The 27,891-nt window shown below is 49.2% G+C and overlaps 1 protein-coding gene across 1 annotated transcript in view; it reads left to right on the top strand.

The window, feature by feature from the left end:
* The window catches only part of csmd3b (CUB and Sushi multiple domains 3b), a 407,622-nt gene that overhangs the window by 42,204 nt on the left and 337,527 nt on the right, over positions 1-27,891 (top strand). The window contains exon 2 of the mRNA XM_062530145.1: positions 7,017-7,239. Coding sequence (XP_062386129.1) covers positions 7,017-7,239 — 223 coding nt within the window. The remainder of the gene's footprint in view (positions 1-7,016; positions 7,240-27,891) is intronic.

Below are 27,891 nucleotides of genomic sequence, written 5' to 3'. Positions count from 1 at the left end.
ACGAGTACTGTCGCTATGAAGAAAATGAAAACAATAACTACCTCGAGTTGCTACAGACAGCAGGTAATGCAGCCAGGTACTGTAGCTACAACGCTATACTCTGCGTTAGCTGCTGGCTGTAGCAACTTGAGCTAGTCGATTTTCTTTTTTTTTCCGCACCAACAATACTCATGGACCTTGTGAAATCGAGATATATGTGAAAACTTGCCAGATTTCTCCTTTAAGGTGAATATCACATGCCTGGACTCAATTTTGGAGTTTGGCGTCCACTTGATATTTGATATGATATGTGAATTATATTTTTTTTAGGGGGGGGTGGGAGGGAGAGGCAGAGATGTCTGCTGACCTCCCCGAAGAAAATTGCCTCCTTCTGAAGGAGTGGAGAGGATAAATAGTAAATCCTGGCAGGCGGACAGGCTGTCTTGGTCCAACTGTGTGTGGGTAGGGAGAATTGCGTGAGAGAAAGCCAGAGCGAGAGAGACTTAGAGAAGGGAAAAAAAGCAAGAAGATGTGCCGTAATCTGAGTGTTAGCGAGAGGAGACAAGGATCAGCAGCAAGCTTCTGAGGAGGGAGGTCCTCCAATGCCCGAGGAAGAAATAGAAAAAGAAGCAAGGTGAGAGGCAAGAGTCAATAATGCCTGCCGAGCTAACGTTTTAAGGGGATTCTCGCTGTCTGTCCGTTTCGACTGTTCTCTTGTTTTTACTCTCTCTCACTCTCACTTTCTCTCTCTCTCTCTCTCTTTCTCTTTTTCTCTCTTTCTCTCTCTCTCTCTCTTTCCAAAGCTGCATCAATGACGGTGCCAGAACTGTTCAGCTGCATTGTCAGCACCAAGAGAGATGTACTCTGGAAACCCTGACCCAGGGCTTCACCGGAGAGCCTTTGTTGTAAATATGGGGTGGCAGACAGCTGCACTGGTGGGGACCACGGAGGGAGAGAGAGGGCGGTGTTGGGTTGGGGGTGGGGGTGGGGGTGGGGGTGGGGGGGTGGGGTGAAGTAGGCCACGTGCCAAGGTGAAAAGTGAGCCCATGTGACTCCTTGCCAGTGCCAACCACAATACCAGCTCCTTCTTTTCTCTCCTCCCACCTTCCTGTTTCCCTTTCTTTCTTTCTTTCTCTTTTTTTCGCTCTCTCTCTCTTTTTTCAATTGTCTCACTTCGGCTCTGGCGTTCATCATGTTGTGCTGCTAGGTAACAGTGTCTACGGTAATGTGGGGGTAACCGCGGGAGAAATATGCGCTCGGCTGCCGGTTTAATAACGGTGTGAAAACAGTCGGTTTTCATTTCACGCGGAGGTGTGAGCAAATTTGAACAAAACCGACGTCTGTCGCCCCGTACGCAAGAACAGTAGGTTCACATCGCATGACATGTTCACAAAGGCTTTGCTTTTTGGTTGCCAAGCATTTTTGGTGGAAAATAAAGAGCATTGGTGAGCGATAAGTGTGGACCACTGAGGAGGTGGTGTCACTCATTCCTCCCTTTCATCTCTCTGCCGTGGACATAATTAAGAGGGTCGCTCTGTCACTCGGAGTGGCTGTCATACGAGTGATGGGATTTAAAGCGCCAACTGCGTTCTTTCAGCAGAGATGAAATATGATGGGCAAATCCATCTCTGCCCCCCCCCCCCCCACCCCCGCCCCCCCACACACACACACATACACAAACACACTTCTCCTGAGTCCTGGTTGAGGGAGTCATGCTAACAGTCGGTGTCTCTAGTCCTAGCATGGCCCCCTTTTTTGCTGGGTGTTGGCGAAAGATGTGACTGACTCTTGCTTTCTCTCTCTCTCTCTCTCTCTCTCTCTCTCTCTCTCTCTGCTGCCTCCTCTCTCTTGCCACTAGTAATGCTCCACTACACACACCGAGGCAATAAAACATTGATTAAACAGCATATTCCCCATCACCCTACGGCCCCAGAGAGAGAAAAAGAGCAAAAACAGAGAGCTGGCAAGTGTGTGTGTGTGTGTGTGTGTGTGTCTGTGTGTGTTTGTGTGTGTGTCTGTGTGTTTCTGTGCGTGTCTGTGTGTGTGTGTGTGTGTGTGTGTGTGTGTGTGTGTGTGTGTGTGTGTGTGTGTGTGTGTGTGTGTGTGTGTGTGTGTGCGTGTGTGTGCGTGCATATGTGTGTATGTGGAGAGTGAAGAGGGGAAGGGAAGAACCCAAATGACACACAGGGGATAAGATGCGGAAGATGAGTTTAGCTGAAATGAGTGGGAGAAAAAAAAAGAGAAAGAGAGAGAGAGAGAGAGAGAGGGAGAGATTGAGGCAGAACAGGGCCAAAGGGTCGATGGTTTAAAAAAAGAGAAAGAGTATGGTCTGAAAGAACAGACTAGCTGGAAGGACTGAAGAGAGAGAGAGAGAGAGAGAGAGAGAGAAGAGAGAGAGAAGTAGGGTGTGAGAGGTAGTAGGGGAAGAATGAGAAGAGTGATGAAGAGAGAGAGAGAGAGAGAGAGCAAGAGAGTGCTGAGAAAATGGGGCCTCCGGCCTTTGAGAGCAGGGGTGCGGGCAGGGAGTCAGAGCTGTGATAATGCATGCAGCACAGCTGTAATTGCCTGGCATTAACGGCCTTAGCCTCGTTCGGGTAATTAACAAGACAGGCGAATGTTGACAAACAAGGGGAAGTCGGGTTTCTCTGAGTATGGTTATTATCGGAGCTTTGAGGTCCGATTAAGCACAGCACTGGCTTGTCAGAGAAGACTTTCACATTAAGCAACGGTGTCAGGGGTGCCCCCCCCACCCCCCCCACACACACACACACCAACACCACACACACTGGCAAATAGTTGTGGGTAAGAGTTCAACCTCACCAGGCCTAAAGTGTGCAGTTCAGTGAGCAGTTTAAACCGCCCATTTCGATGCCAAGTCATTCGTGTGTGCACGGTACCGGAACTTAGCTCGCACTGATGTATTTTTCGTGTTTACACACCTCCCCCCCCCCCCCCCCCCCCCCCCACCCCCTGTTTGCGGAATCCTCAATGGTGCGGTGCTGCCATTCTTAGAGACTGCTGGGAGCTCTAACACTTCCCTAAGAGGCTTACACATCCTCGTGGCCCCCCCTCGAGCTTGCCCTGTCGTCGGGCGAATCACGGAGCGAGGTGGGTTGCGAGCAGGCAGCCGTTCAGAGGACCGTTCCGTGTCGGCCCGCCATAATTGGAGAGTTCGCATCCGTAATGGCGAGGAGGTGGCGGGGAAGAATCCAGATGCCTCGGCTTAGCAGATCATCACCTTGCATTCTGGGAAAATCTCTTGCAAACCCTCCCAAACGTGCCCCCCCTCCCCCTCCAAACTCCCCCACCACAACCCACCACAAACAAAAGCACCCATCCACCAAACCCCATATCGCAGAAACACAAGCTCAACAAAGCACACACACACACACACACACATATACACACACACGTACACACACACACACACACACACACACACACACACACACACACACACACACACACACACACACACACACACACACACACACACACACTCAGACACTGAGCACAGTGTCAAGCCCTCCAAGAACAAACACTCTCGCCGAAAGCCCACACACAAAGGCCCTCTCGGATGAGCCATTTGGCATCATAAAATCCCTCCATCCACCCATGCACTCTATCCTGGCTCAGAGCGGGCCTCCGCTCCCGCACTCTCTCCAGTTAATTACCCCTAAAGGGGATGTGGAGGGGATAAATACTAAGTCTTAATTAGACTGATTTTTTTTCCCTTTTTGTCGTAGGTGTGTTTTTTTTTTATCTGCAGGTTCCTTTTACAAACGCACCAACCATCTTTCCTTTTGTGGGCAGGAGAGAGAGCGAGAGAGAGAGTGAAAGAGAGACAGAGAGAGAGAGAGTGAAAGAGAGATGAGGGAAAGATACGTAGAGAGGGGACGAGAAACCTGCACATTAATCTCAGTGTTAGCCGGGGATGGCTGGGATCAGAGCAGAGATTCATTTAGCTCAGTAGTCTATCTCTGGGGGTCGCAATGCAATCAATTGCAATGACCGAGGTTTATTTCACCATCAGCACAGCTCTCGCCTCACGCAGCCATTTCTCATTAACTCTTGTTGCCCTCCTCTGTGTAAGTATTAGTCGATTGCACATCTCTACCGATATTCACACTCTCCGTGAAAGGTGTGTGGGGGGGGGAAGAGGACGTCGGCGCGCTAAAAGTAGTCGCGGTGATAATTGTTGCACATTAGATTCGTGCCGCAGCTCTGCATCGGGGGGGTAGAGCTGGGGGTCAGTCGCGAGCTCACCGCCGGCCAGCCAATCAACCGTCTCCTGAGGCTGAAGATTTCCTCCGTCATTCTGTCCTCCTCCTCCTCATCCTCCTGCACTCCTCTTCCTCCTCCGGTGGATGTGTGTGTGTGTGTGTGTGTGTGTGTGTTCAGGAGGAGGAAAAAAAGCAGACAGTTGTGACGATTGTCACGTCTCATCTCGTTCCTCCGGTTCGCTCTCGTGCACGTGTTATGTCAGCTCGGCTACCGCTCACGCTTCCGCTCCCGTGCCAAAAATGTCAGCGGAGGAGATTCTTGATGGGGAAATATGAAGGACCCTCGCCACCACAGCCACCCACGCACGCACGCATACACCCACCTTTCCATCCCCAGCCTCACCGTCACGTCCTTACTCCACCCAACACAGTGCCCCTCCTGTGACCTCACTGCCCCTGAGCTCTCGCCAGTGAAGCCACTGCCCGCTGCCAACGCAGACGCGGCCGGCCGCCCACCTCCTCCGCACCTGTCCAGACTTATTACCGTTCGGCGGGCTAGCCGCCGCCGCGTTGGTGGGGATTCTCTCTCGCCTCCGTGCCCCCCCCCCCCCCCCCACGACCCGTCACTAATCCTCAGTGGCAGCTCGTGGCGCAATTAGAGCCTTGAGTGCTGCCGCCCTTCACACTGAATCATGGGTAATCAGATGAGGGATGAGCGGAGGGAAAAAAAAAAAAAAGGAACAGTTTGCGCTCGTGCCCTTTGGCGCGGGTGACGTGCCTGTCGATTAGCGTGTTAGCCCGCGTCGACGGTAAAAGCTGTGATAAACCAAGGAGAAGCAGCAAGGGCTGTGGGGACTGTAGCTTACTAGAGCATCCATGATACAATGCCGGGCTTTCCATGTACAGCCTCAACCCCCTGTTTTTTTCCTCGCGAAGAACAGGGATCCAGCGCTGCCGTATGCCCTTTTTTTCATGTAGCCACATGGTACGCATGGTGAGGCTGGAGCATGCTGGAGCGAGCGATGGTCTCTGGGGGGGCATGGCTCAACGCTTAACTTGCAGAGCCAGTGACTGTGGACGCGGTCAACTGTGGTGGTTGTGCTTTTCATGTTGCTTTTAATCCCGTATTTCGAGGTTCTGAGCAAATGATGGAGGCGGAAAGAAAACAGCATACGCACACACACACACACACACGCACACACACTCAAACATACACACACACACACACACACACACACACCTTTTCACCTTAATAAATACATATGCAGGAGAACACCTTTTAAGGTGATGAGTCATATTATCTGAGTCAGAGTGATACAAAGTAATGCATTTCTATTCAAGTGTTATTCCCACAGACGCTACAAGGGGCCTGATATATCTCCCTCTTCTTGGCACGCATACCAAGCCAAGCATGTCTTCAATGTATTGAGTGGAGAGGCTTACCACTTTCACGGATGCAGTTTCATATTGTACTCTGGCACCAACAACAATTTATGCAAACATAAAATTGGTGTGGAGTCAAATTGATTATGTCCTGTCTTGTTTCCAAAGAGCATAATCATTTGTTAAGGATGGATCACATTCTGCACAATGAACCCACAAGGCACTTTGAAAGTGCAATTAACATTCTTGTGTTAAGCAGGATATCCCTCAAAAGTTAACTTGGACACAAGCGTGGTAGAGATTATGGTAATCGGTGTGAAAGTAATACCTTTAATTCCCCCTGCTTTTGTCGTCATGGGCTGTAGACCCACGGCTTCCTGTTTTGGAAAGCGTCTCTTTTTAAGAGCACCTACACAATGGGCTGCGCTGAGAGAGCAAGACCATCCCGGAACGCAATCGCCTGTGCCGGCCATCTGGACAGCACCGATTTGGAGTCTATTAAAATCACTTTCTGGCTGGAGCGCTCCCTGGTACCGTTGGGTGCCATTGGGCAGGCTGCAGCAGCAGTGGCAGCAGCAACAGCAGCTCCGGAGCCTTGATAGTTTGCTGGAGCTCGATCCAGCATGACTAGCGCTCTCAGTATCTTTAATCGGAGGCCGCCGCCTTCTTTGACGGTCCTGTACGCGGGATTCGTCTTGGCTCCAGTTCTTACCCTTGCCCGACCTTGTGGAAAGCGAAGGTGTCGACTGGGCACTGTGGGTATTGCAGAGGCCTTAGACTCCCTGTGCCGTGCGGAAGGGGTGGGGTAGGGCGAATTTATTTTTCTTTTTTTTTTTTGTACATGCACGTACGTGCCGCTAATGTAAATGGCTTCGGATGGGAAGTGCAGGAAGCAGAGCCAGGCGTGTCCGAGCGTTGAGCTGTGACTAATAGTTTGGGGACTCCATGCTGCGCGCGATTGTAGCAGCCCGCTGTGGCGCCATGCTGGACATGATGGCTGTGTCTTTTGTGGTGCAGCCGACGAGAATGCGAGGCCGGGGGATCGGCCTATTTTCTCTCCCCCCCTCCCTCCCCCCCCCACACAACACCTGTGCTGCGCTCTGCTGTGCAAAGAGCTCCCTCCCTCCCTGGCATCCCTGCTAGATTTGCTGCCAGCTTACACTGAACCCAGTTTTAAAATGCCATTTATGCTGTTTGCTTGCTGCCTTCTGAATAAATATGACATGATTAGAATTTTTGGCTCTGTTTTGTGTCTGAGTATGTGCGTGCGTGCGTGTGTGTGTGTGTGCATGCACCAGATCCTCAGATTATGTTTACGATGGTTTACTAAATTAGCTTTAATAAAGGCTTCAATAAAGTTATTTGTTTGTCAATAACAAAGCGTATTAACTGTCTTTCTCTCTCCCTTCTGTCTGTTTTCTCCCCCTCCAGGTTTCATATATACGTGTGGTGGGACGTTGAAAGGACGAAATGGGACCATTGAAAGCCCCGGTTTTCCGTACGGATATCCCAACGGGGCTAACTGTACGTGGGTAATCGTGGTGGAGGAGGGGAACCGCATTCAAATAGTCTTTCAGTCATTTGCGATTGAGGAGGAATATGACTTTTTATCGCTCTACGACGGGCACCCTCATCCAGCCAACTTCAGGACGAGGTGGGTGCCGGCACTGCGTCAACCAACTGCATTGTTATTTAAAAGCTACACCTCCCCCTCCACCCTTCCCCCCTCCCCCCTTCCATTGCCTGATGCAGTGGTGCAGTCCACAGCTAAAGGGTTTTACTGTCCTCTGATAGTATTGATGAGTGAGGGATTTATGGCCTGTGGTTGACATTTAAGGAAGGATGAGTAAGCAGCAAAGGGAGTTCTTTTTCTGTCTCCCTCTCTCCCTCTCTCCCTCTCTCCCTCTTTCTCTCTGTCTCTCTGTCTCTCTGTCTATCCATCTCACACCCAGGGACTCTCTTGCCTCACCATTTCTCTCCCAATCTTAATCTCATTTCTCCTATTCACTAGCGTTTTCCTTTTCCTTTTTTTCTCTCTCTCTCTCTCTCTCTCTCTCTCTGTGTCTATCTCTCCTCATAGTCACTCTATGTCCCGCTCACAATCTCATTTCCTCTCCCACCACTCCCTTCTGCTCCTCCTCCTCCTCCTCCTCCCCCCCTTGCAATATCCTTCAGCAAATGTGCTTCTGTTAAAAAGTGGATTGTTCTGATTATGTCCTTGTCATGGAAAAGAAAATGGGAGCCGGGGCTCGGGAGTCGGGCGGGAGTCTTCAACTCTCCATTTTGCCCCCTCCTGTTGCAACCGTCCAGGAGCGAGATGGCAATCAGGCTCCGCTCCGCTTCGCTCCGGTCATCGTAATTTACAGCGTGTGTGTGCGCCAGACACAGATAGCGTGGCCGTTTGGCCAGATTAAACGGCTACTGTACTAAACTGATTCCCTCCGCAGGTAATTGGGAACTGAGAAAATCAACTTTGCCTGCCCATTAATAGCCTCGGACGTCAATTAGCATGTGCTGATCTGGTGATAGAGATGTTGTGCAGGGGCAGAGCGAGCGTGGGGCTTTGGAATGAGATCTGAGAGGGATTTACAGGGTTTGGGTCGGCCAGCGGAGGGGGGAAATCAAGGAAATGTGCTTCGGTCAACACAAACCATGTACTGTACATGCACACACAACACACACATACACACACACACCACACACACACACACACACACACACACACACACACACACACACACACACACACACACACACACACACACACATACATCACACACACACACACACACACACACACACACACACACAACCTACACACTCACAAATGCACATACACACAGAGTTTGTAATGTAATGTACTCACCCACACATGCAATGTACACACACACACCCAAACCACACACATGCACACGCATACTCTGTAATATATGATGCTGCACAGACATGCAGTTTTGTCCACACACACTTTCTGTGCAAGCTCACAGAAAAATAAGCACACATACACAGGCCTAGTCACACACACACACACACACACACACACACACACACACACACACTAACACACACACACACACACACACACACACACACACACACACACACACACACACACACACACACACACACACACCACACACACACACACACACACACACACACACACCATTTATAATGCTAACCCAAAACAAAAACTTGTCTCATCAGCCAGCTCATTTATTACCTTGATGAATGCCATTACGGGAGCAGCAGTGCTCAGCCGGCGGAGCGAGACTCCGTGCAGACATGCTGTCAGGGCCAGGCTGCCCAGGCTGGGGCTGAGGCTGGGGCTGGAGCTGAGGCTGAGGCTGAGGCTGAGCGGAGCGAGAGGTGCAAACGTTCGACCATTTCCGCGTTCTGTTTCTGCGAAATCCCCCTTTAAGCAGACCTAGAAAGTGACGTTACATTCAAACTGAACTGTGTGCCAATCTAACAGAGATCGATATCCCGCTATGACGTGTTTGTGACACGCCTCTTTAAGCAGACAGGAACTGTTTGAATTTTGCTTCTATAGAGATGCACTATGTTGCTCTAGTCTATCTTGTCAGTAATGAAGGATCTATGCTGGCGGGAGCAGCCTGGGTAGCAGGGCTGTCTCCAGCCGGCACCCTGCCTGCCTCTCTGGGGACGCGGGTGGAGGTGGTGGTGGTGGAGGAGGTGGTGGAGGTGGCTCTGCATGGCACCAGACCAAAGGAGTGTCTCTGGAGGGTGTCTGCCAGGGGGTTTGGGTGTCGTTGCGGCTTTAGTCCCTTGTCCCCCCCTGAGAGAGGAGGCCGGCTGCAGAGGTTTGTGTGGGTAGTGATGTGAGGTGAGCTGAGGTGAGGATGGGCATACAGTGTTGCTCTGTGTGTGTGTGGAGGAGGGATGTTGATGGGCCATGGTAGCAGTTCCATCACGGGAGATGAACCCAGGGATGTGTGAAGGCCCCAAAGCCCAAGGGAGATTTTTTTTTTCCTTTTTTTTTTTGGTGATGTACATGTAGGTGTGTGTGTGTGTGTGTGTTGTAGTTTGCCAGTGACCCCTACTGCGGTCATACCCTCAGGGAGGACACCCTCAGGCACAGGAGAGATGCAGGATGATGGGGAAGGTGGTGGTGTGGAAAGGTCAGGTGACCAAAGGTGTCTCCAGTGTGTGTGTGTGTGTGTGAGTGTGTGTATATGTGTGTGTAGAAATGTACGTTCGCTAGCCTCGGGAGAGGAGAATGAGTACTTGGAGGACAGGATGGCGCCGCTAAACCACACATAATGACATTATTCCCCAGTGACTGTTTGAAAATGTGATACACATCTATTGAGGAGCCTCAACGCTACACTGGCGGGGGGGAGGGGGGGGTAGAGAGAGAGAGAGAGAGAGAGAGATAGAGAGAGAGAGAAGAGAGAGAGAGAGAGAGAGAGAGAGAGAGAGAGAGAGAGAGAGAGAGAGAGAGAGAGAGAGAGAGAGAGAGAGAGAGAGAGAGCGTAGAGGGGACCAGCTTGCTCGGTAGCGACGGCACGATGGTAGCGGTAGCGGCGGCGGTAACGATGGCGGTAGCCGAGTCCTCATCACGGCTGTCTGGCTCCAGATGTCTGGCACCGCCAGCGCGCGCCACCACCACCAACGCACCCCGTGTGCCGACGCGACGCGACGCTGGGCCGCCATGTGGAACGCCACCCCATCTGCGCCGCCTCAAATTAAATCAAAAACAAGTGCAAAATTAGAGGAGGAGAGGGGAGAACATCCCGGAAAAGAACAACAGATGAGCGGGGGGGAAAAAGTCAAGAAAATGAAAATGGGCTGAGGGGGTGCAGGGGTGTGGGAGTGGGGGGGGTAACGGGGTAGTCAAGTGCATGATTTAACAAGGACAAGAGTTACTGTCTGAACAAGCCAAAATCTTCAGAGGGGGAGGCAAGGTTTGTCTGTGCCTGTGTGTGTGTGTGTGTATGTGTGTGTGTGAGAGAGAGAGACACACACACACACACACACATAATCAGAGCAGAACAGGGCATAGAGGGCAGCGGGCGCGCGGTGCCCAACATTCTAAGGGCTAAATAATGCAGCTCTCTGCAGGCACTACATGTGGGTCGCCGTGTTCACGCCACGTTCACGCCACGTCGCAGACAAATCGGCCCGCCACCCAAAGTTAGTCCACTTTAAATAATGCATCACAATTAAGCGCCCGTCCCGTGCCCTCGCCACGAACCCCGTCCTGTTGCTTTAATGGCGTCGCACTGAACCCACCCCCCCCCCCACACACACACACACTCTCTTTTGGTTTCAGATGGGAACAAATTAGTCAGGATAATAGTTATTAGCAGTTTTGTTCAAATCCGCTCACCGCAGCAGGGTGTGTTTTAGCTGAGTGTTTTTGATTCATTTTCTGGGGTGAATTAATTCTGAATATAAATTTAATTGCCTCTCTGGCCTGCAGTTAAGAGTGCACACTGTGGACTGAGGGGAACACTTGTGGGGATCGTGCTGGCTCATGGTACAGTAGGCACTAGTATCTTGGTGTGTGTGTGTGTGTGTGTGTGTGTTTTTGTGTGTGTGTGTGTGTGTATGAATTTGTGAGTGTGGTTGTTTATGTATGTTATGCATTTTTTTTTGGTGTCCATACTTTTTCCTGTGCCAAGTGTGTGTGTGTGTGTGTGTGTGTGTGTGTGTGTGTGTGTGTGTGTGTGTGTGTGTGTGTGTGTGTGTGTGTGTGTGTGTGTGTGTGTGTGTGTGTGTGTGTGTGTGTGTGTGTGTGTGTGTGTGTGTGTGTGTGTGTGTGTGTGGCCTTTATGTCTGTGCATGTGCACAAACTCTTGAGTGTCAGCCCAGATCTTGATGCATGATGTATACTCCTTGACCTGGTTTTGCATAAACAGTGATAATTTATGGGCCTCGGCTCCAGCTTTGTAATGAATGTTGCATAATAAATCTACACCACTCAGTGGTCCAGACATGACCAAAAAAACACTCTTGTGCTATATCCATCACACACACACACACACACACACACGCATGCATGCATGCATGCACACGAAGATGCACACATTCACTCACTCACGCACACACACACACACACACACACACACACACATACACACACACACACTGCTTACGATAGCATTTCTTCTCTGCCAGACAGCTAAGCTAAGGCATGTTTTCCACATGTATATTCAGAGCACATGAGCTGGCATGAGCACTGACCAAGCTGACGGTAGCATTTCTCTGCGTGATTCCATCTCGTGTCCACATGTAAACCGTGTAAACACTCCCCCCATCTCCCTCTCTGCCGTGTCGCTATCTGTCTTGCGTATGTATCTGTAATGTTTCTCCAGCTGTCTCTGTGTCTATCTATCATCCCTCCTCTTCCCTGCTTCAGTGTTCCATCCTATAGCTTTACCTCTTCTCCTCTCTCTCTCTCTCTCTCTCTCTCTCTCTCTCTCTCTCTCTCTCTCTCTCTCTCTCCCACTCACTCATTCACTATCTTTCTCTCACCTACTCTCTCTCTCTCACTCACTCTCACACACACACACACACACACACACACACACACACACACACACACACACACACACAGACACACTCCCACTCGTATCACCTTCCCACTGCCGCTCACACACGCACAAGTTGTATGTGGATGCGTGTCACATTTCAGTCACATTACTCCGAGTCTGGCGTGCCATCTGAAGATGTCAGTAATTAATCTGAAATTGTGTTGAAATATTTACCGCTTCATCTAAATCATTCAGCGGTCTGGTGAAATATTAAAAGATTTATCCAAATGAATTACTGATCGGCCTAAATGATAATTTGGCCGGCTTAGCGTAGCTGGGGAGACCACGTCTGCGTGCTTCTACCTCTCCTCTCCTCTTTACTTTCCTTCTAGATCCTTCTGTCACTCCTCGTTCCCTTCTCTCACTCCCTCTCTATCTTGGACCCCATGCCTTTTTCTATTTCTCCATCTCTCATCATCCTTTTTCAGGTGTCCCCCTTCTAATCTGGCCCTATTTCTCTCTCTCTCTCTCTCACACATACACACACACACACACACACACACACACACACACACACACACACACACACACACACACACTTATATTTTAGGCACTTCCTCCATTTAAAAGCACAGTAGGACCTTACCTGATCTGTGAGGAAGTGCATTTTGAAAGTGATGCAAAAAGCTTCACAATCAAATAAGCCGGTGCACCGTCTCTCTCTCTCTTTCTCTCTCTCTCTCTCTCTCTCTCTCTCTCTCTCTCTCTCTCTCTCTCTCTCTCTCTCTCTCTCTCTCTCTCTGTGTGTGTGTTTGTGTGTGTGTGTGTGTGTTTCAGTGCACTGGCCCACATTTCTTCCTGTGAGAGGACAGAGAGCATCCGCGTGTGTTTATATGTGCTCCAAGCCATGATGACAAAGCAGAAATACTCTCCCTCACTCACTCGCACACACACACACACACACACACACACAAATGTGCACATCCTCTCTTTCATGATAGTGAGCCACACACACAGCTGGTAATACCGCAGGACTCGGGGCTAGCAAGGCCTCTGGTGACGGCGGATACTTAGCTCACCGCTCCAGACCTGTGCAGTTAATCGCTGCATTATTCAAATGTGTGGACGCCACACGTAACGTCATCAAGCGGCGGCCGGCGACTGTCACCTCGGCCCTGCTGTCAATCACTCACGCCAGGTTCGCCACGGCAACCGAGAGCCGAGAGCTCGCACCGGCTGGCGACAGGCAAACGCACGCCCCCATGTGAAATGCATGAAGAGGGCGGGAATGGTGGCGCACCAGCAGAAGCGCCGAGACGACTTCCAGCCCCAAATGTTCTCGGCGCCGCATTTCCATCCCATCCATATGCATCCCTCTCGTCCCCATACACACACACACACACACACACACACACACACACACACACACACACACATCCATATGCATCCCTCTCGTCCCCACACACACGAGCCCAGAGCTGTCAGCGTTCGCCGTCGAGGCTCCAGGTACCCGTGTTTTTCCTTGCTCGACAATTTTGCATTTACACAAAAACAACTACAAAAAGTGAAATGCAAAAAAAAAATGAATAAACAACAAAAGAGTGTCCTTGCTGTGCCCCCCCCCCCACCCTCCCCCCTACATGGAGGTACTGGAAGAATCCTCCTTGACAAGTGGAGGAGTGACTAGGGAGTTTTCTTGGCATTTCATGTGACTGTTATCGTTCAGTGAGGCAAAGAAACTGTCTCAGGGATGCAGTGAGCGCTCTTAGGACTGCTGGCTGTGCTCTCCCTCGGCTTGTTACGCCACCCCTCCGCGGGTAGCCCCTCCGCAACTGGTAGCCCCCCGTCCTGGGAGCCCTGCACCATGGGAAGCGAGCGCGCCCCGCTGTGAATGCGTTCGAGGAGGGTTCCATTTTGCCACGAATCGATCTGGACAACATGTTTTCATCCGAGAGCCAAGATGCGATAATAGATTCTGTGCTTGCATTTGTCTCAGTGTGTGTGTGTGTGTGTGTGTGTGTGTGTGTGTGTGTGTGTGAGAGAGAGAGAATGAGAGAGTGAGAGAGAGATAGAGTGTGTGTGTGTGTGTGTGGCATCCATGTGTGCGTGGTTAAATCACATCTCCCATCTGCGTAGATCACCCCCTGATGGCATTGGAGGTGCATCAATGCTCACTGCTATCTGAGCGAGCCGATGTAAAGAAGAAGAGAGAGAGAGATAGAGAAATAGAGAGAGAAAGAGAGGGAGAGAGAAAGAGAGGGAGAGAGGGAGAGAAAGAGAGAAAGAGAGAGAGAAAGAGAGGGAGAGAGAAAGAGAGGGAGAGGGAGAGAGAGAGAAGCAGAGAAGCAGAGACAGCCTGCTGGGGCTGTTGCTGTGCAGCGTTGTTTGCCAAGAGCAGACTGGGGCTCCTCCGGCTTCAGATACTGACACCTGGTGGTCAGCTAGTGAATTGCGGCTCCCCCCTCTCTTCCTGTGCTCGACAAAGCTGCTCCGAGAAGCATGGCCATGCATGCAGAATCAAGCAGCTATGATCCCTGCCCCCTCTCCTTGCCCTACCATGTTCTGTCCTCAGTTTCCTAAGCTTCTCTCTCTCTTTTTTTTCTCTCTCTCTCTCTTTCCGTGTGTTTCTCTCTTCTCTTCACATGCACTAGCTCTGCTTGTCATCCATACCTCTGAAACCTCCCCCTTCATCAGATCACGAGCTAACAGCAGAGTTAGCCGGTCGGTGTGAAATTATTCTATGCCTTGTTGACCCTGCGCATCACACCAACAGCTGTTCGTCACTCCGAGTTCATCACACCCACAGCTGTTGTTGAACCAGGCCGCGGGAAAAAAGAAGCCCAACCTGCTCAGCCTTAACGTTTTAGCAGTTAGCAGCAGGCACTAGCAGACCTGGGCTGGACAGTGTGTGGAAGGTGGATGTGTGTGTGTGTGTGTGTGTGTGTGTGTGTGTGTTTGTGTGCGGAGGGGGAATGTAGTACTCCATCTGGAAACGCATAGTGGGGCTGCAGGTCACAGGTAGAGTAAGATGTTGCCCAGGGGACCTGTCCTCAGTGCTTACGCTGGGAGGATGAATTCATCTCATCTGCCTTGCATGCACGCCGCTTTAAATAGCCTCTTCCTCTGTCTCACTCCTTGTGCTGTATTTTTAGGTCCACTTTGAGGTTTTTTTTTCCTTTAAAAAAATAAAATAAAAAAGCGAGGGGCCCAGTGTCTCGGCTCTCTGCCTTTATTTATTTGTCTGAGTCCTTAGCTCGGATCCCGCTCCATTTGTACGTCGGCTCAGTTACTTTTGTTTCAGGGGAAAAGACCCATTTGGGCCACTCACAACGGGGTGAATGAAGTCCACGCCGTCCTCTCCCTTCCACTACTCTGACCAATTGGGTTTGGCCTGGGGGCTCATTGAAAAGGATTCTAGTGGTGGTACTGTAGGCTATAACTTTCACCAAAATGAGTTTGCCCTCTAGTTGACATGCAACTGCACCTGCAGTGTATGGATAGTGTATTCTCCACATTATATATTGTATTCTCATTGTTTATTAAGGTGTGCAATCGAAACGAAAAGGATCATTATATACAGTACAAGATATTCTTCATTTTGGAGATTTTCATGAATACTGATACAATGTATTTAAAGACTACTTTTGGTAGAACCTTATTATTAGTAAACATTTTAAACTATTAGTTTATTGTTAATAGTAAAGGTTAGGGGGGGGGGGGGGTGCCCAGAGGGACCCAGATTCGAATCCGACCTGTAGTCATATCCTGATCCCACCCCCCATGTCTATTCTCCTTGTCCTATTGAAATAAAGGCAAAAAGCCTCAAAATAAAATGATATTATCTAAGCCTTAATAAACAATAGTTTAGCATTCATAAGCGATGGTTATTGTAAAGCGCTACCCTACTTTTTGTGGCGTGAAGCTGCGTGAAAGAGAGCAAACGAGACAAAATCCAAAAACAAGGCCACATGATACAAACGGGTATAAATGGAGGCTGTTGACGTCCGTCCCTCCATCACTCCCCACGGCTGTGCGATGACGTCAGGTGAGCTTGTGCTGCGCAGTCCACCCCGCTGCCACTCACCCGCTCTGGCGAAGGGAACTGACGACTTGCCGCACCTTTTTTTTTTTCGCCGATGTGCCGTGGATCAAGATCCATTGCTTGCAAAAAAAAAAACAGATCCTCTTCTCACCTCTATGTAATCCTCTTATGCCTATCTTATGCCTGTAGCTCGACAATTAAATCTCAAAGCCCCTTTGTTGGGTTTTTTTTCTCTTCACGTAATGGGTGTGGAGGGAGAGGGGTGGTGAGGGAGAGGGAAAAAACGTAGCTGAAAGCCTTTGAAGCATGTGGGTGCCAATGCCGTGTGCTGTTGCGGCCGCGGTGCCGGTGTTTACCCCTCAGGGAGAGCTTGTTTCATCTCTGTTGCTCCCTTCCTCTCTCTCTCTCTCTCTCTCTTCCTCTCTCTCTTTCCTCTCTCACTCTGTCTATCTCTCTCTCTCTCTCTCTCTTCCTCTCTCACTCTGTGAGAATCTTTCTCTCTGTCTCTCTCTGCCTATTTCTCATTCTCTCAGTCTCTCTCTCTCTCTCTCTCTCAGTCTCTCAGCATTCGATCTAGGCCAGTTAGAGATGGCCGTGGTCGAGAAGGCCAAAGATACCCAGGTGAGGCCTTGGCATTCCTCCCTGTGCACAGTTATCAGTGCCTGAAAAGACATCCATTTTTTATTATTTCATCCCATTTCTTTTTTTCTTCCTCTCTTTTTCCCCCCTTTGCCAATCATGGGAGCTTCCTCCACTAGCAGTCTCCACCAACACGACTTTCTATTAGGTCATTTAACCACCTAATAGGATTTTCCATTCACTCAATTTAGCTTAGCAATCCCAGGAGGTTGGCGCTTTTGTGTCTGTGGTTTCCCCCCATACCTTAACCCAATGCGTCTGATCGCATCTGATTTAATACAGACAGACACTCCAGCTTTATATTCATTAAGGACACAAAGAGTAGGGATGGATAAGCTACAGGCCGGGAGTGGACTCTGCTGGACCAGGTTTGGGTCAATTGGCACATTAGCATTATGAAGAGGCTTTAGCTTAATCCTCAAGTTCCCACCTGTGGCACTGGTATTGATGGACGTTTTAGAGGAAGGTTTTTTTTTTTTGTCCACTCCAATCATATGCAGCAATGTTTGAACGTGTTCATGACTCGCATCTGAAAATGGAGGATGAGGCTTCTGGGTTGGAGACAAATATCAGACATGGTGAGACGTTGAAAACGCGTTCATCTGACGTCGTGCCTGTTTTTATGGCGCCATCGGTCATCATTTTCCTCTCATTTGTCCAATTCCCTTCACTTTCTTGTGTTTGCTTGGCGCTGGCTGTCATCACCTCTCCCAGGCTTCTCCAGTCGTCTCCCCTCGTCTCCCTCCTGGGGGCCACCCCTCTGTTTGTAATTCCTGGGGATGAGTGTGTGTGAACGGGCGGCGTAATCCCCTCCGGGTCTTATTAGCGAGGGCACAGCCAGGTGGGGAAAGGATGATGTGTCTGTGTGTGTCTGTGTCTGTGTCTGTGTCAGTGTGTGTGTGTGTGTGTGTGTGTGTGTGTGTGTGTGTGTGTGTGTGTGTGTGTGTGTGTGTGTGTATGTTGGGGGGGTGGGGGTGTGGGTGCCACCGCTTGAGCCGCTGCTGCCAGCTCCTGCACTGGAGAATGACCGATAACACCTGGCAGGCACATCATTCCCCAGAGGCTCGGAGGTCATCATCCAGCTCAGGAAGGCCCCTCGGGGAGCAAGCGAGGGAGCGAGGGAGGGACGCTGGTGAAGCCGGGGCCTGACCCCCTCCGGCGGGTCAAGTCTGTGTGCACCGGGGATGTAATGGATGTATGTACTCTGGGGAGGCCGTGGAGGACAAATCGTTCTAATGTTAAATGTCACGGTAAAGGCCATTACAATACCCCCAGCATGTACACACTCATACTGACGGCATGATATTTGTTGTTTAATGCATTTACTGACTCTTTTCGCTTCCACGGTCGAGAGGCTTTTAACGTTTTTTTTTTTTTTTTTAGCTACACGGGGAGCCTGTAGATGGCCTCTGTGTGTATGGCAGGCAAGCAAACAAACACAACGTTTGAGAAAGGTCTGGGGTCATCCCCCGCAGAGCCAAGGCTATGTTTCTGTGTGAGGTAACATGAAGCTGCTCTAGGTTTACATGTACTTGGAGGGTCTTGGTTGGCCAGACCTTGACAACTCCTCACAGCCGAATACATGTGTGTTTGGTCCAGGCACCGGAAGAGAAGCTGCGGGGTGAAGGGAATTCCACCATTTTAAAAAAGCGGAGAACGATTCGCCTGGGGGCGAGGTTCTATATTCCCCTAGAGTGCTCTCTATATGGGATTGCTTTATGGATTTGTTAAAAGTGGTACCCTTGTACTGTCGATGGCTCACTCATTCTCTCTGTCTCTCTGTCTGTCTGCCTGTCTCTCTCTCTCTCTCACACACACACACACACTCTCTCTCTCTCTTTGCATTTACTCTCTCCTGCCAGCCAGATTATTAGGTACCACAACAAGATTGTTGTGTTTGTGGGTACGGCTACAAATGGATGCACTTAACGCCAGTATCGCACTTATCGAATCCTCTCATGAATGCATTCGTAAATGCAACCTTGAGGCTGAAGCCTCTGAATCAGTAAATCTTTGCGTGCATCTATTCAATCCCACGTGTGCTCGAGAGAGAGGCGGTACAGTAATTTGGCCCATGAGATTACGGCTCTGTTCAGACTCCTATTACAGGGTCATTCGGTTCAGATGACTTGCATGTTAGTAGGCACTCTCACGCTTACCCTTATGTTCTGTTTGTGGCGCTCAAGAGAGGTCCTCTCCAGAGTGCCGTTCCATGATCGGGATTGATCCCATCATGACGGCCTCCGTTTTTACATACGACCTCACATGCCCTACATAGGCGTGCGGGTTTGACACGTAACAATTTGTTTCCTGTTTGTTGTTCATGCGGTTTGTCGCTGTCCTTGGGAGATGAACATACAGGCCTGTGCATTATTAATGGAGGCTTTGCCACAATGCAAACCCACGCTCGTGCGACACAGAAAGCCACTTAAGGCCCATAGCTGCCCTGTAAGTCGGTGGGAGAGGTATGGCAGAGAGTGAGGCCCTTGGATCGGGCCCCAAGTCCACTTCCTTCCTGTCAGTCAACAGAGTGGCTGTTGGACTCCTCACTCCGTGTGAACGCTAACAATCAAAGACGAACACTAGAACAAACCGATTTGACCATCCAATGGTGCACAGGAGTACACACACACACACACACACACACACACTCGAAGTATTCATATAAACAGACTCGTAATGAGTCTGCCCAGAGGGGTAAAGCTTCTGGAACAATCAGGACAATGGCAGCTAAAGTGCTTGTCTTCATTTATGCATGTCTCTGTTTGTTTGTTTTGTGTGTGTGTGCCTTTTTCCTTTTACTCTCACCCCCCTCCTCCTCCTCCTCCCCTTTCTTTTCTTTCCTCTTCGTCCCCGTGGTCCTACAGAACCATCGTCTCTCTTTCACGTCTGGCGTGCATGACCCACTCGTGTTGACTTTGCAATGGGAAGCAGCTTTCTGTCACCCCAGTTCTCATTACGCACTCTCCACCACCACCACCACCACCACCACCACCACCTCCACCACCAACTCCACCTCCCCCTGGCCCTTCCGCCTGCCCCGTGCTCCCACCCCCATCTGTGACTCGGTGCTACCCCACAACCCCGGACCAGACCTCCTCCTGCACCTCCTGCGCTACCTCTAGCCCCCGCGCTCGCACAGCATCCTTTATTCAGTGGCTTGTCATCTCCGCTTGAAGATGGCCTGGTGATGTGGTCCCTTTCAATTATTAATAGAACACACTTTTTTTGGTGTGTGTGTTTGTGTGTGTGTGTGTGTCTGTGTGTCTTAGTGTGTGCCCACGCTTCTCAGATTGCATAAAGTCATTTAAAAAAAAAAAAAAAAAAAAAAAAAAGGCAAGTTTGTGATTCAAAAAATGTGGACTCTCCTCTCTGGTGCTGTAAGGGGCAGAGCAGGGGTGAGAAGGGGGTGCTCACCTCTCCCTCCTCAACCCCCCCAGTACCCCCCCCCACCCCCCCATCCATCCGCTGGCCATCTTAGACTCCTGTCTGTGCACTGGCAGGCGAGGCAGGCTCATTAGGAACCATGCCGGAGGGCTCCAATTCCCTCTATGTGTGTTTGATTAACGTCCGTTTTTTCCGTGGGAAAATAAAAAAAAATGCCCCTCCGTCTGGGGAGATGTTGTTCGCTCCGGCGCGGTAAAAGCTCTGGAGATTTGAGTTGACGTGGTGGACGTGCGTGAGCGCGAGGCCAAACTCATCCCAGCTCAACACCGTCTCGAAAGCTTCTTGGAGCGAGGGTGTTGCTGTACCGGTTTGTTTGTTTCTCTCGATGAAGTCCCACGCCTCATGTCTGGCAGTGAAACCCCCCCACACACACACAATGGGTATGTGATGGTAAATTGCTCTCCAAGGACACTCTTAGCGGGGTAAATGCATCAATTAGTTGAAAGTTTAGCGCCGCGTTGTGCTGTCAACACTTCGCTTGGCTTGGCGCTTAGCAGCTGGTGAGCTCAGCCAGTAGCCGGCCGCCAGATCACATTCTCTCATCTCCACCACGATGAGAGATCAAACGGCATAATTATTTGCTGTCTGCTTATGGTACAGTTAGTCTGGTTGGACTCTAAAGCAATGCTATCGCCATCGCAGCCATAGATCATGCATTCATCTGTATCATTGCCAGCATATGTTAGCTTGGGAAACAGTATACATATTCATTCAGTTCCTTTGATGGAAAAGTTGGACAATTTACAATTGATTTACATATGACTGCTGGTCAATGGGCCTCCTGAATACTTGAGTTCTATGTCTCTTGAGTTTGACATATTTAGTGTTGCGTGCCGAGACCGGGGTAGAGGAGCAGAAGTTGTTCTGAGCACGTCGCTGTGATGTGTTTGCCACTGAAACCGGGGACGACCGAGGAAGAAATCGGTGGCGTGCTCCTGCGCGCTGTCCTCCAGTGAAGGCGCTCGTCTGGGGTGGCAGCGGAGACATGCAGATGATACAGTATGATCCTGTGGTTCCACTCCGCGCCTTTTTCTCTCGAAAGCTCAGAATTAATTAGAAGCGAGAGAGAGGCTCCCGCTGACAGTGATACGCTCGCTTCTTTTGCAGCGCCAAGCGTGGCCCGCTCTGCTCGCGTGCTTATTCCTTTATTTATATATTTCTTAAAATTCTTCTTTTTTTTTATATATATATATATATTGCCCAAAACATCCTTAGGCGAATCAGTCTGTGCCTCATAACGCACTAATCTGCTTTTCCTTAATATCACAGGAGTGAGGGAAGACAAATGCGGAGAGGATGCTAATATCCACGAGCCACAAAAACCAGCCGCATGATCTGTGTCTCCCCGCTGTTATTCGGTTGCTGGCTTACGTGCTACCCGTAGCATAATAAAAATGCTCTATAACATAATAAAAACGCTCCACATTTTTTCGCTTTTACTTTGATCCCAGGCCAATACCCCTGGTTAGTTCGGCGCAGTGAAGGATTCCTCTTTGTGAGCGATTCGTGGCTGGGATTTTTTTTTTCCCGACAAAATCTTCCTCCTTCCTAGTCGTTCGTCGTCTTCATTTGCCCGCTCCATTGAGCGAGGTTTTACGACATAGAAAAAAAAGAAGTCTGCAATAAAGATCAAAACATTTCAAATGTTCTGCGGGGGGGGGTCGGTTTATGAGATCCATACATGACTGATGTTCATGTGCATGAATAACTGTGCCCCTTGGTCAATTCTTGGGCTGAATTTTGCGCAGCCACTAAGCCTGTCTGGTCTCATATCCCACTTTAATTGTTTACGGTGTCAACTCGAGTGTCCTCGGGCTCGTGTGGAAGCAAGGCTGCATAATTTATATTTTATACATGAAACTCATTAAAGCACACTACATATTGACTGCGAATGGCTCTTCTCCCGCTTGTGTTGATGCCACCTTAGTTGATAGATACTGCATACATCTCCTCCCAAAGATGAAGCACTGCACTGAATGTTTGGATTCAGGGCTTTTTTTTGTTTGTTTGTTTTTTTACAAAATCGTCAATAGCAGAGCACATTGAGGCATTTCCGCCTGAACTTCAGAAGTTGAAGTCTCCTTTTATTTAAGGGCAAAGCACAAACATTTTGACAGTGCTTCGAACACTGTGAACTTCATTGGACTCTAACTCTCCTCCCTTGAAGCGAGCGAATCAAATCCCATACACCCTACCAGACCTCTTCATCCTATTATCCTTCCAAAAACATCTTTGTTTTTCGCTCTCTCACAAAAAAAACATGCTTTTTGAGCCTGAATGTACAAAATGTGTATATCTGACAAGGCGTCTGTTAGTGTTTGTCCACAGAGGCAACATCTGAAGCTCGCGCTGTGCTCGAGGATCATCACGAGTCCGTACTGTAGTGTTTACCTAATCACCAGTGATGCCAGAGCACGCTGCCCCGCAGATGAATAGGCCGGACCCTGGTCTTGACCGTGGAGCTCTGTCCCTTTGACGGATGCCTGAAGTGAACACTGCATCACGCGGCTGTCATGAAGCTTTGTTTTTTTTTTTTTTTTTCTTCCTCTCCCCCCCTCGTCCTTCCCCGAGACTGAACACGGATTTTTTGCCATGGTCTGTTAGGCAGTTCATTACTTTTGGGACAGCAATACAAGGATTCAATTAAATGGTGCTGTTATTTGACCTGTAGTGCTGTGTAGAGCTAGGGAAAGGAGAGCACGCTGTCACAATCTGACAGGTTCAGTATATCATTTCTCTTTTAACAACGGATCAATTAATCACCGGCCCCGCAAAAGTAAATTAACCATTAAATATTCATGAGGCCCCCATGGGGTGGGGGCGTGGCCTCATTAAGAAAAGTGTTGCTATAGTTACGCATCATATAATGTATGGTGGGACCATGGTTGTTAACCTGCTGCTGTGTTAATTACGGCTTTTGCAATGCTATGCTACGTCTCCATTTAGCACGTGCGCCGCCTCTTGTATGACAATAGCATGGGTATGTTTTATTCACACATTCCTTTCTCAATGTTGTGATATTTTCCATTCCAAAATGCTGTACAGTAGCAATGCATCAATGCTGAAATGCCACAGGAAATCAAAACTGCAGTGATAGAATAAGATGGAGAAAACGGCATAGCATGATTGCATGTCCGGACGGCACAAAGTCTAAGTCATTATTTCTTCCCAAAGACTCCATGGAGAAACATGAGATGAGCCTGCCCCCACACTTTAGGGGACACTCTGGCCATTAAGAATGCATGAAAGTGAATAGCTTATTATTGTGTTGCTTTAATTGGGGTCTAATGGCAGTGGACTAAACATGCTTGGAATCCTTGAATAAAGTTTATTCATCCAGAGAGGATTTCTTCACAAAGTTTATTAATCTAGAGCGATTTCTGCACAAAGCTTATTCACCTGGAGCGACTTGTCAATGATTGAACTGTCATGCACAATCATTCTTTAGTTACTGGCAGTCATGTTAGGCTTCAAATTACAATGCAGTTCATGCATAGGAATTCAATGATTACACAAAGCTTTGCCTATTGCATACATTGTATGTTTATGAAAAAAATAAACATAATCCGAAAGAGCTTTTAGCTCAAGTATGTTAATGGCATTTTCTTTTCAAGTTTTAGGGAGAAAACAGCAACTATGTAAGCTCTAGCCTTGGTCTTACTTACTAGGAGAACTTATTGAGTCCTACAAATGTTTTGTTTCTCATCATGTTGCATATCGAAGACTTGTGTTGTTCCTCAACTCATTTCTTAGATGTTTCAGAAATGCATGATCTTCTCTTCATATGGTACAGCATGGTGCTATCTATGGTGTTGTGCATTAATATGGCTATGCTGTCAGCTTTGCGTTCCCTCCCTAATATGGTATGGTGTTATGGAGTTGTGTATTAACACTATGCTGTCAGTGTTGCGTTGCGTTCCCTCCCTAATGTTGTTGTGTCATCACCTCGGGGAGGCCACCCTGTGCGAGACAGTCGGAGCCATTAGTGAGAGGCAGATCCATCTCCACTATTAGGCCCGGTCAGCAATGCCAGCCAGACATGCCATCCGCATGCCTAACGAGTCTTAATGGAAATTACCGTTGAAGGCACCTGCATGGCAACCCATGGAAAGGCACGCGGGAGGGGGCACACACACACACACACACACACACACACAGGGAGGGTGGGAGTGAATGGAGGCTGTTGCCTGGCGGCTACTGCAGCACAAGGTTAAGTATATTTCACACTGGCACAACCCACTGAAGTGGCATCCACACGGGAGCGCTATGAGGGAGATGTAGTCTGTGATTGAGTTACAGATGACCTTTGCTGCGTTCCGCTGTGTTAAACTCGCCAGCTTTCTCCAGGCCTAAGATCCCCTCTACACCTCCATCCTCACTCTCTCATCCTCCCTCTCTCCCTCTCTCTCTGTCTCTCTCTCTCTCTGTCTCTCCCTCTCTTCCTCTCTCTCTCTCCCTCTATTCCTCTCTGTCTGTCTCTCTTCCTCTCTCTCTCTTTCTCTCTGTTCTCACTGGAGAGATGTGTAACTTTGTCATTGTCATTGGCTGAGTGAGATCATGGCTCCTCTGTGGGAGAGGAACTGCTGAATGATATGGAACTGCACAGGTTACTGCGGCCGCTGTTTGTAGTCAAGTGTTATCTGCCCCAGTTCCATGCTGTTTTCATTTCATTATGCGTGTGTGTGTTTGTAAAAGACTGACGGGGAGAGGGGAGGGGAGGGGGAGAGGGATAGATAGAGAGAGAGACAGAGAGAGAGAAAGAGAGTGAGAGAGAGAGCTTGTGTGTCTGTAACTGATGGATGTGATTATGGGTTTGTTTAATCTATTGCATGAGCTTGCCATGTTCATGTTTGCTTTTGCGTTCAAGTGTTTATTTGTATGCATGTGTTGAAACTGAGACACAGTGTGTGTGTGTGTGTGTGAGAGAGATAGAGGGTATGTATGTGTGTGTATGTGTGTGTAAATAAGTCGTGATTAGAGGATTATTTGCAAGTATTGCAAACCCTTTTTGATGAGCATGCATACATGTGTGTTTGTTTTTGTCTTTCTATATGATGTGTGTGTGCCTGTGGAAGCAGATGTGTGTGTGTGTGTGTGTTTGTTTGTGATAGCAGTGTGTACTGACAGTGTGTACTGCATTTAAAACAAGATTGAGTGTGTGTGTGTGTGTGTGTGTGTGTGTGTGTGTGTGTACATATATGTGTTTTTTTTTTCTCTACACACCCATGCACATCTTCCTGTAAGCATCTCACGTGAGCCCCATGTGAAAATCGCATCGCATTGTTGAACAGCTACGTTGCCTCATTCTCTCTCTCTCTCTCTCTCTCTCTCTCTCTCTCTCTCTCTCTCTTGCTTCTTATGCTCCTTGCCTCATTTACACAAACCGATGCGACCTTGCTTGCCTTCGCATGCTATCTTCAGGCCGACTCCAGGGTTTCTCTCTCTCATTTTCTCTCTCTCTCATTCTCTCTCTCTCTCTCTCTCTCATCTCTTCTTCCCACCCAGCTGCACCATTGGCAAGTCTTCTTCTTTTTTCTACTGTATGTCTGTGCCCTCCCCCAACCCCCCCCCGCCAACTATTTTGTGCTTTTTATTTATTCAGCGGAGGCCACAGTCCGTCCTCTGGAGGAGTGTCTGTGTGGGGCCTGCAGAGGCCAGCAGGAGAGAGAGAGAGAGAGAGAGAGAGAGAGAGAGAATGAGAGAGGGAGAGAGATAATGAGAGAGATATAAAAAGAGAGAGAGAGAGAGGGAGAGAAAGAGAATGAGGGAGAGAGAGATGATGATAGGTTATTATGAATACAAGCTCTGCCTTTGCCCCCCCAATAGATAAATAAATAATAATAAGTAAATAAATAAATAATAATACTAGATCAATTCAAAACATCACGTAATCTAACATCCTCAGCCTGAGGTGCTACCTAGCTGCTCAGATATACACCGATGAGATGACAAGCCATGATATTTCAACAGATATTTAGGAAGAGCCATGTTCCCCTATGTATATACTGTATAGTATAGTCCCCTGTAAAGACTCCTATAGCATGCGTGTGCACATGTGTGGCCATGACCTGAGAGAGTCAGAAAAGAGCAGGAGCAGGAACAACACAAACGGAGATAATTGAAAGTCACCTTCCTGTGTCTGCTCAAGCTAGGGCCTTCTCACTCTCTCTCACACACACACACACACACACACACACACACACACACACACACACACACACAGACACACACTCCCACACACACACACACACACACACACACACACACACACACACACACCCACCCACCCACCCACACACACACACACACACACACACACACACACACACACACACACACACACACACACACACACAGACACACACTCCCACACACACACACACACACACACACACACACACACACACACACACCCACCCACCCACCCACACACACACACACACACACACACACACCCACCCACCCACACACACACACACACACCTTTCCCCTCACTCTTCTCTCCAGCCACCTTGTCGTCTCTCAGCACAGCCGATATTGATACCCTTGATCAATTCCCGCTGAGCTGTTTCCCGGCCCTTGTAAACCCTCCCTGTGGCATACAGATAGCAGGCGCTCGCAAATGGAGTGCACGCGTTTGGAAGTCCTCTTTTTTTCTTGGCTCAGGCCCAGGCAGCACACTGGAAATGGCTTGATTGCGGGGTTGGGGTTGTGTGTGTGTGTGTGTGTGTGTGTGTGTGTGTGTGTGTGTGTGTGTGTGTGTGTGTGTGTGTGGTTGGAGGTAAACAGCTGAGGAGAGATGGCACAGATTAATTAGGCTGGGCTCATTGTCTTGGCTAATTTGGTCTTCTGCATGAGCAAGCCTGGAAAGGGAAATTGTTGAAGTTCTTATGGTCTTTTTTTAATATGTGCGTGTGTATGTTTGTGTGTATATTTTTGCTTATTTGTGTGTGTGTGTGTGTGTGTGTGTGTGTGTGTGTGTGTGTGTTTGTGTGTGTGTGTATTGCATGTCCCTGCCTATGCCCACCCCCTGCCGTTCATCAAAATGTACATACGTGACAGCTCTGTGTGATTTATTCGTATGTAGAATAATTGAACAATGCTGAGGGAGAGGGCCGCCTTTACTCCCCTGCGGTTGTGATTAAGTTGGAGACCCGTGCCACGTACAGCACAGCAGCACGCGTGGGCGTACTGTATGGCTGGGCACACACACATGCCCGTCTCCTCAGATGCCCTGTGTTAGTTAGTTATATATGTCACCGACATGAAAGCGACGACCTGGCCCTGGCCCTGGCCGTTAATGTCCCCAACAACAACACACGCCTCGCTCCCAATCCGCCTTTATCACGTTTACGCAGCCCAGCGTGAGACTTAGAGCACCATAAGTAATGTCACGCGCAAACGTAAACATCACAGAAATAACCGCGCGTATGGTGCACCATCTAGAGCCCCCCTCCGCCCCTTGTCCTCCCCCTCCCCCTCCTCCACCCCTCGCTGTGGTTGTCTGCCCGGGGCCTTCCTCTGGCAGAACTCTGTGAGTGAGTACGGAGTTGGAGAGCCCGGCAGCGATGGCGTCGGCCCGTGATGAATGCCCCACCTCTCTGTCAGATGACTTTTGCCGGGTACACATTAGGTCATAATGGCGATGGCATTAAATATTCAACACGGCTCTGATTAA

Source organism: Sardina pilchardus, chromosome 24 (genome assembly GCF_963854185.1).
Source record: "Sardina pilchardus chromosome 24, fSarPil1.1, whole genome shotgun sequence".
Classification (NCBI taxonomy): domain Eukaryota; kingdom Metazoa; phylum Chordata; class Actinopteri; order Clupeiformes; family Clupeidae; genus Sardina; species Sardina pilchardus.
Note: the sequence above shows the minus strand (reverse complement) of the source record. Positions and strands in the feature narration are given on the sequence as shown.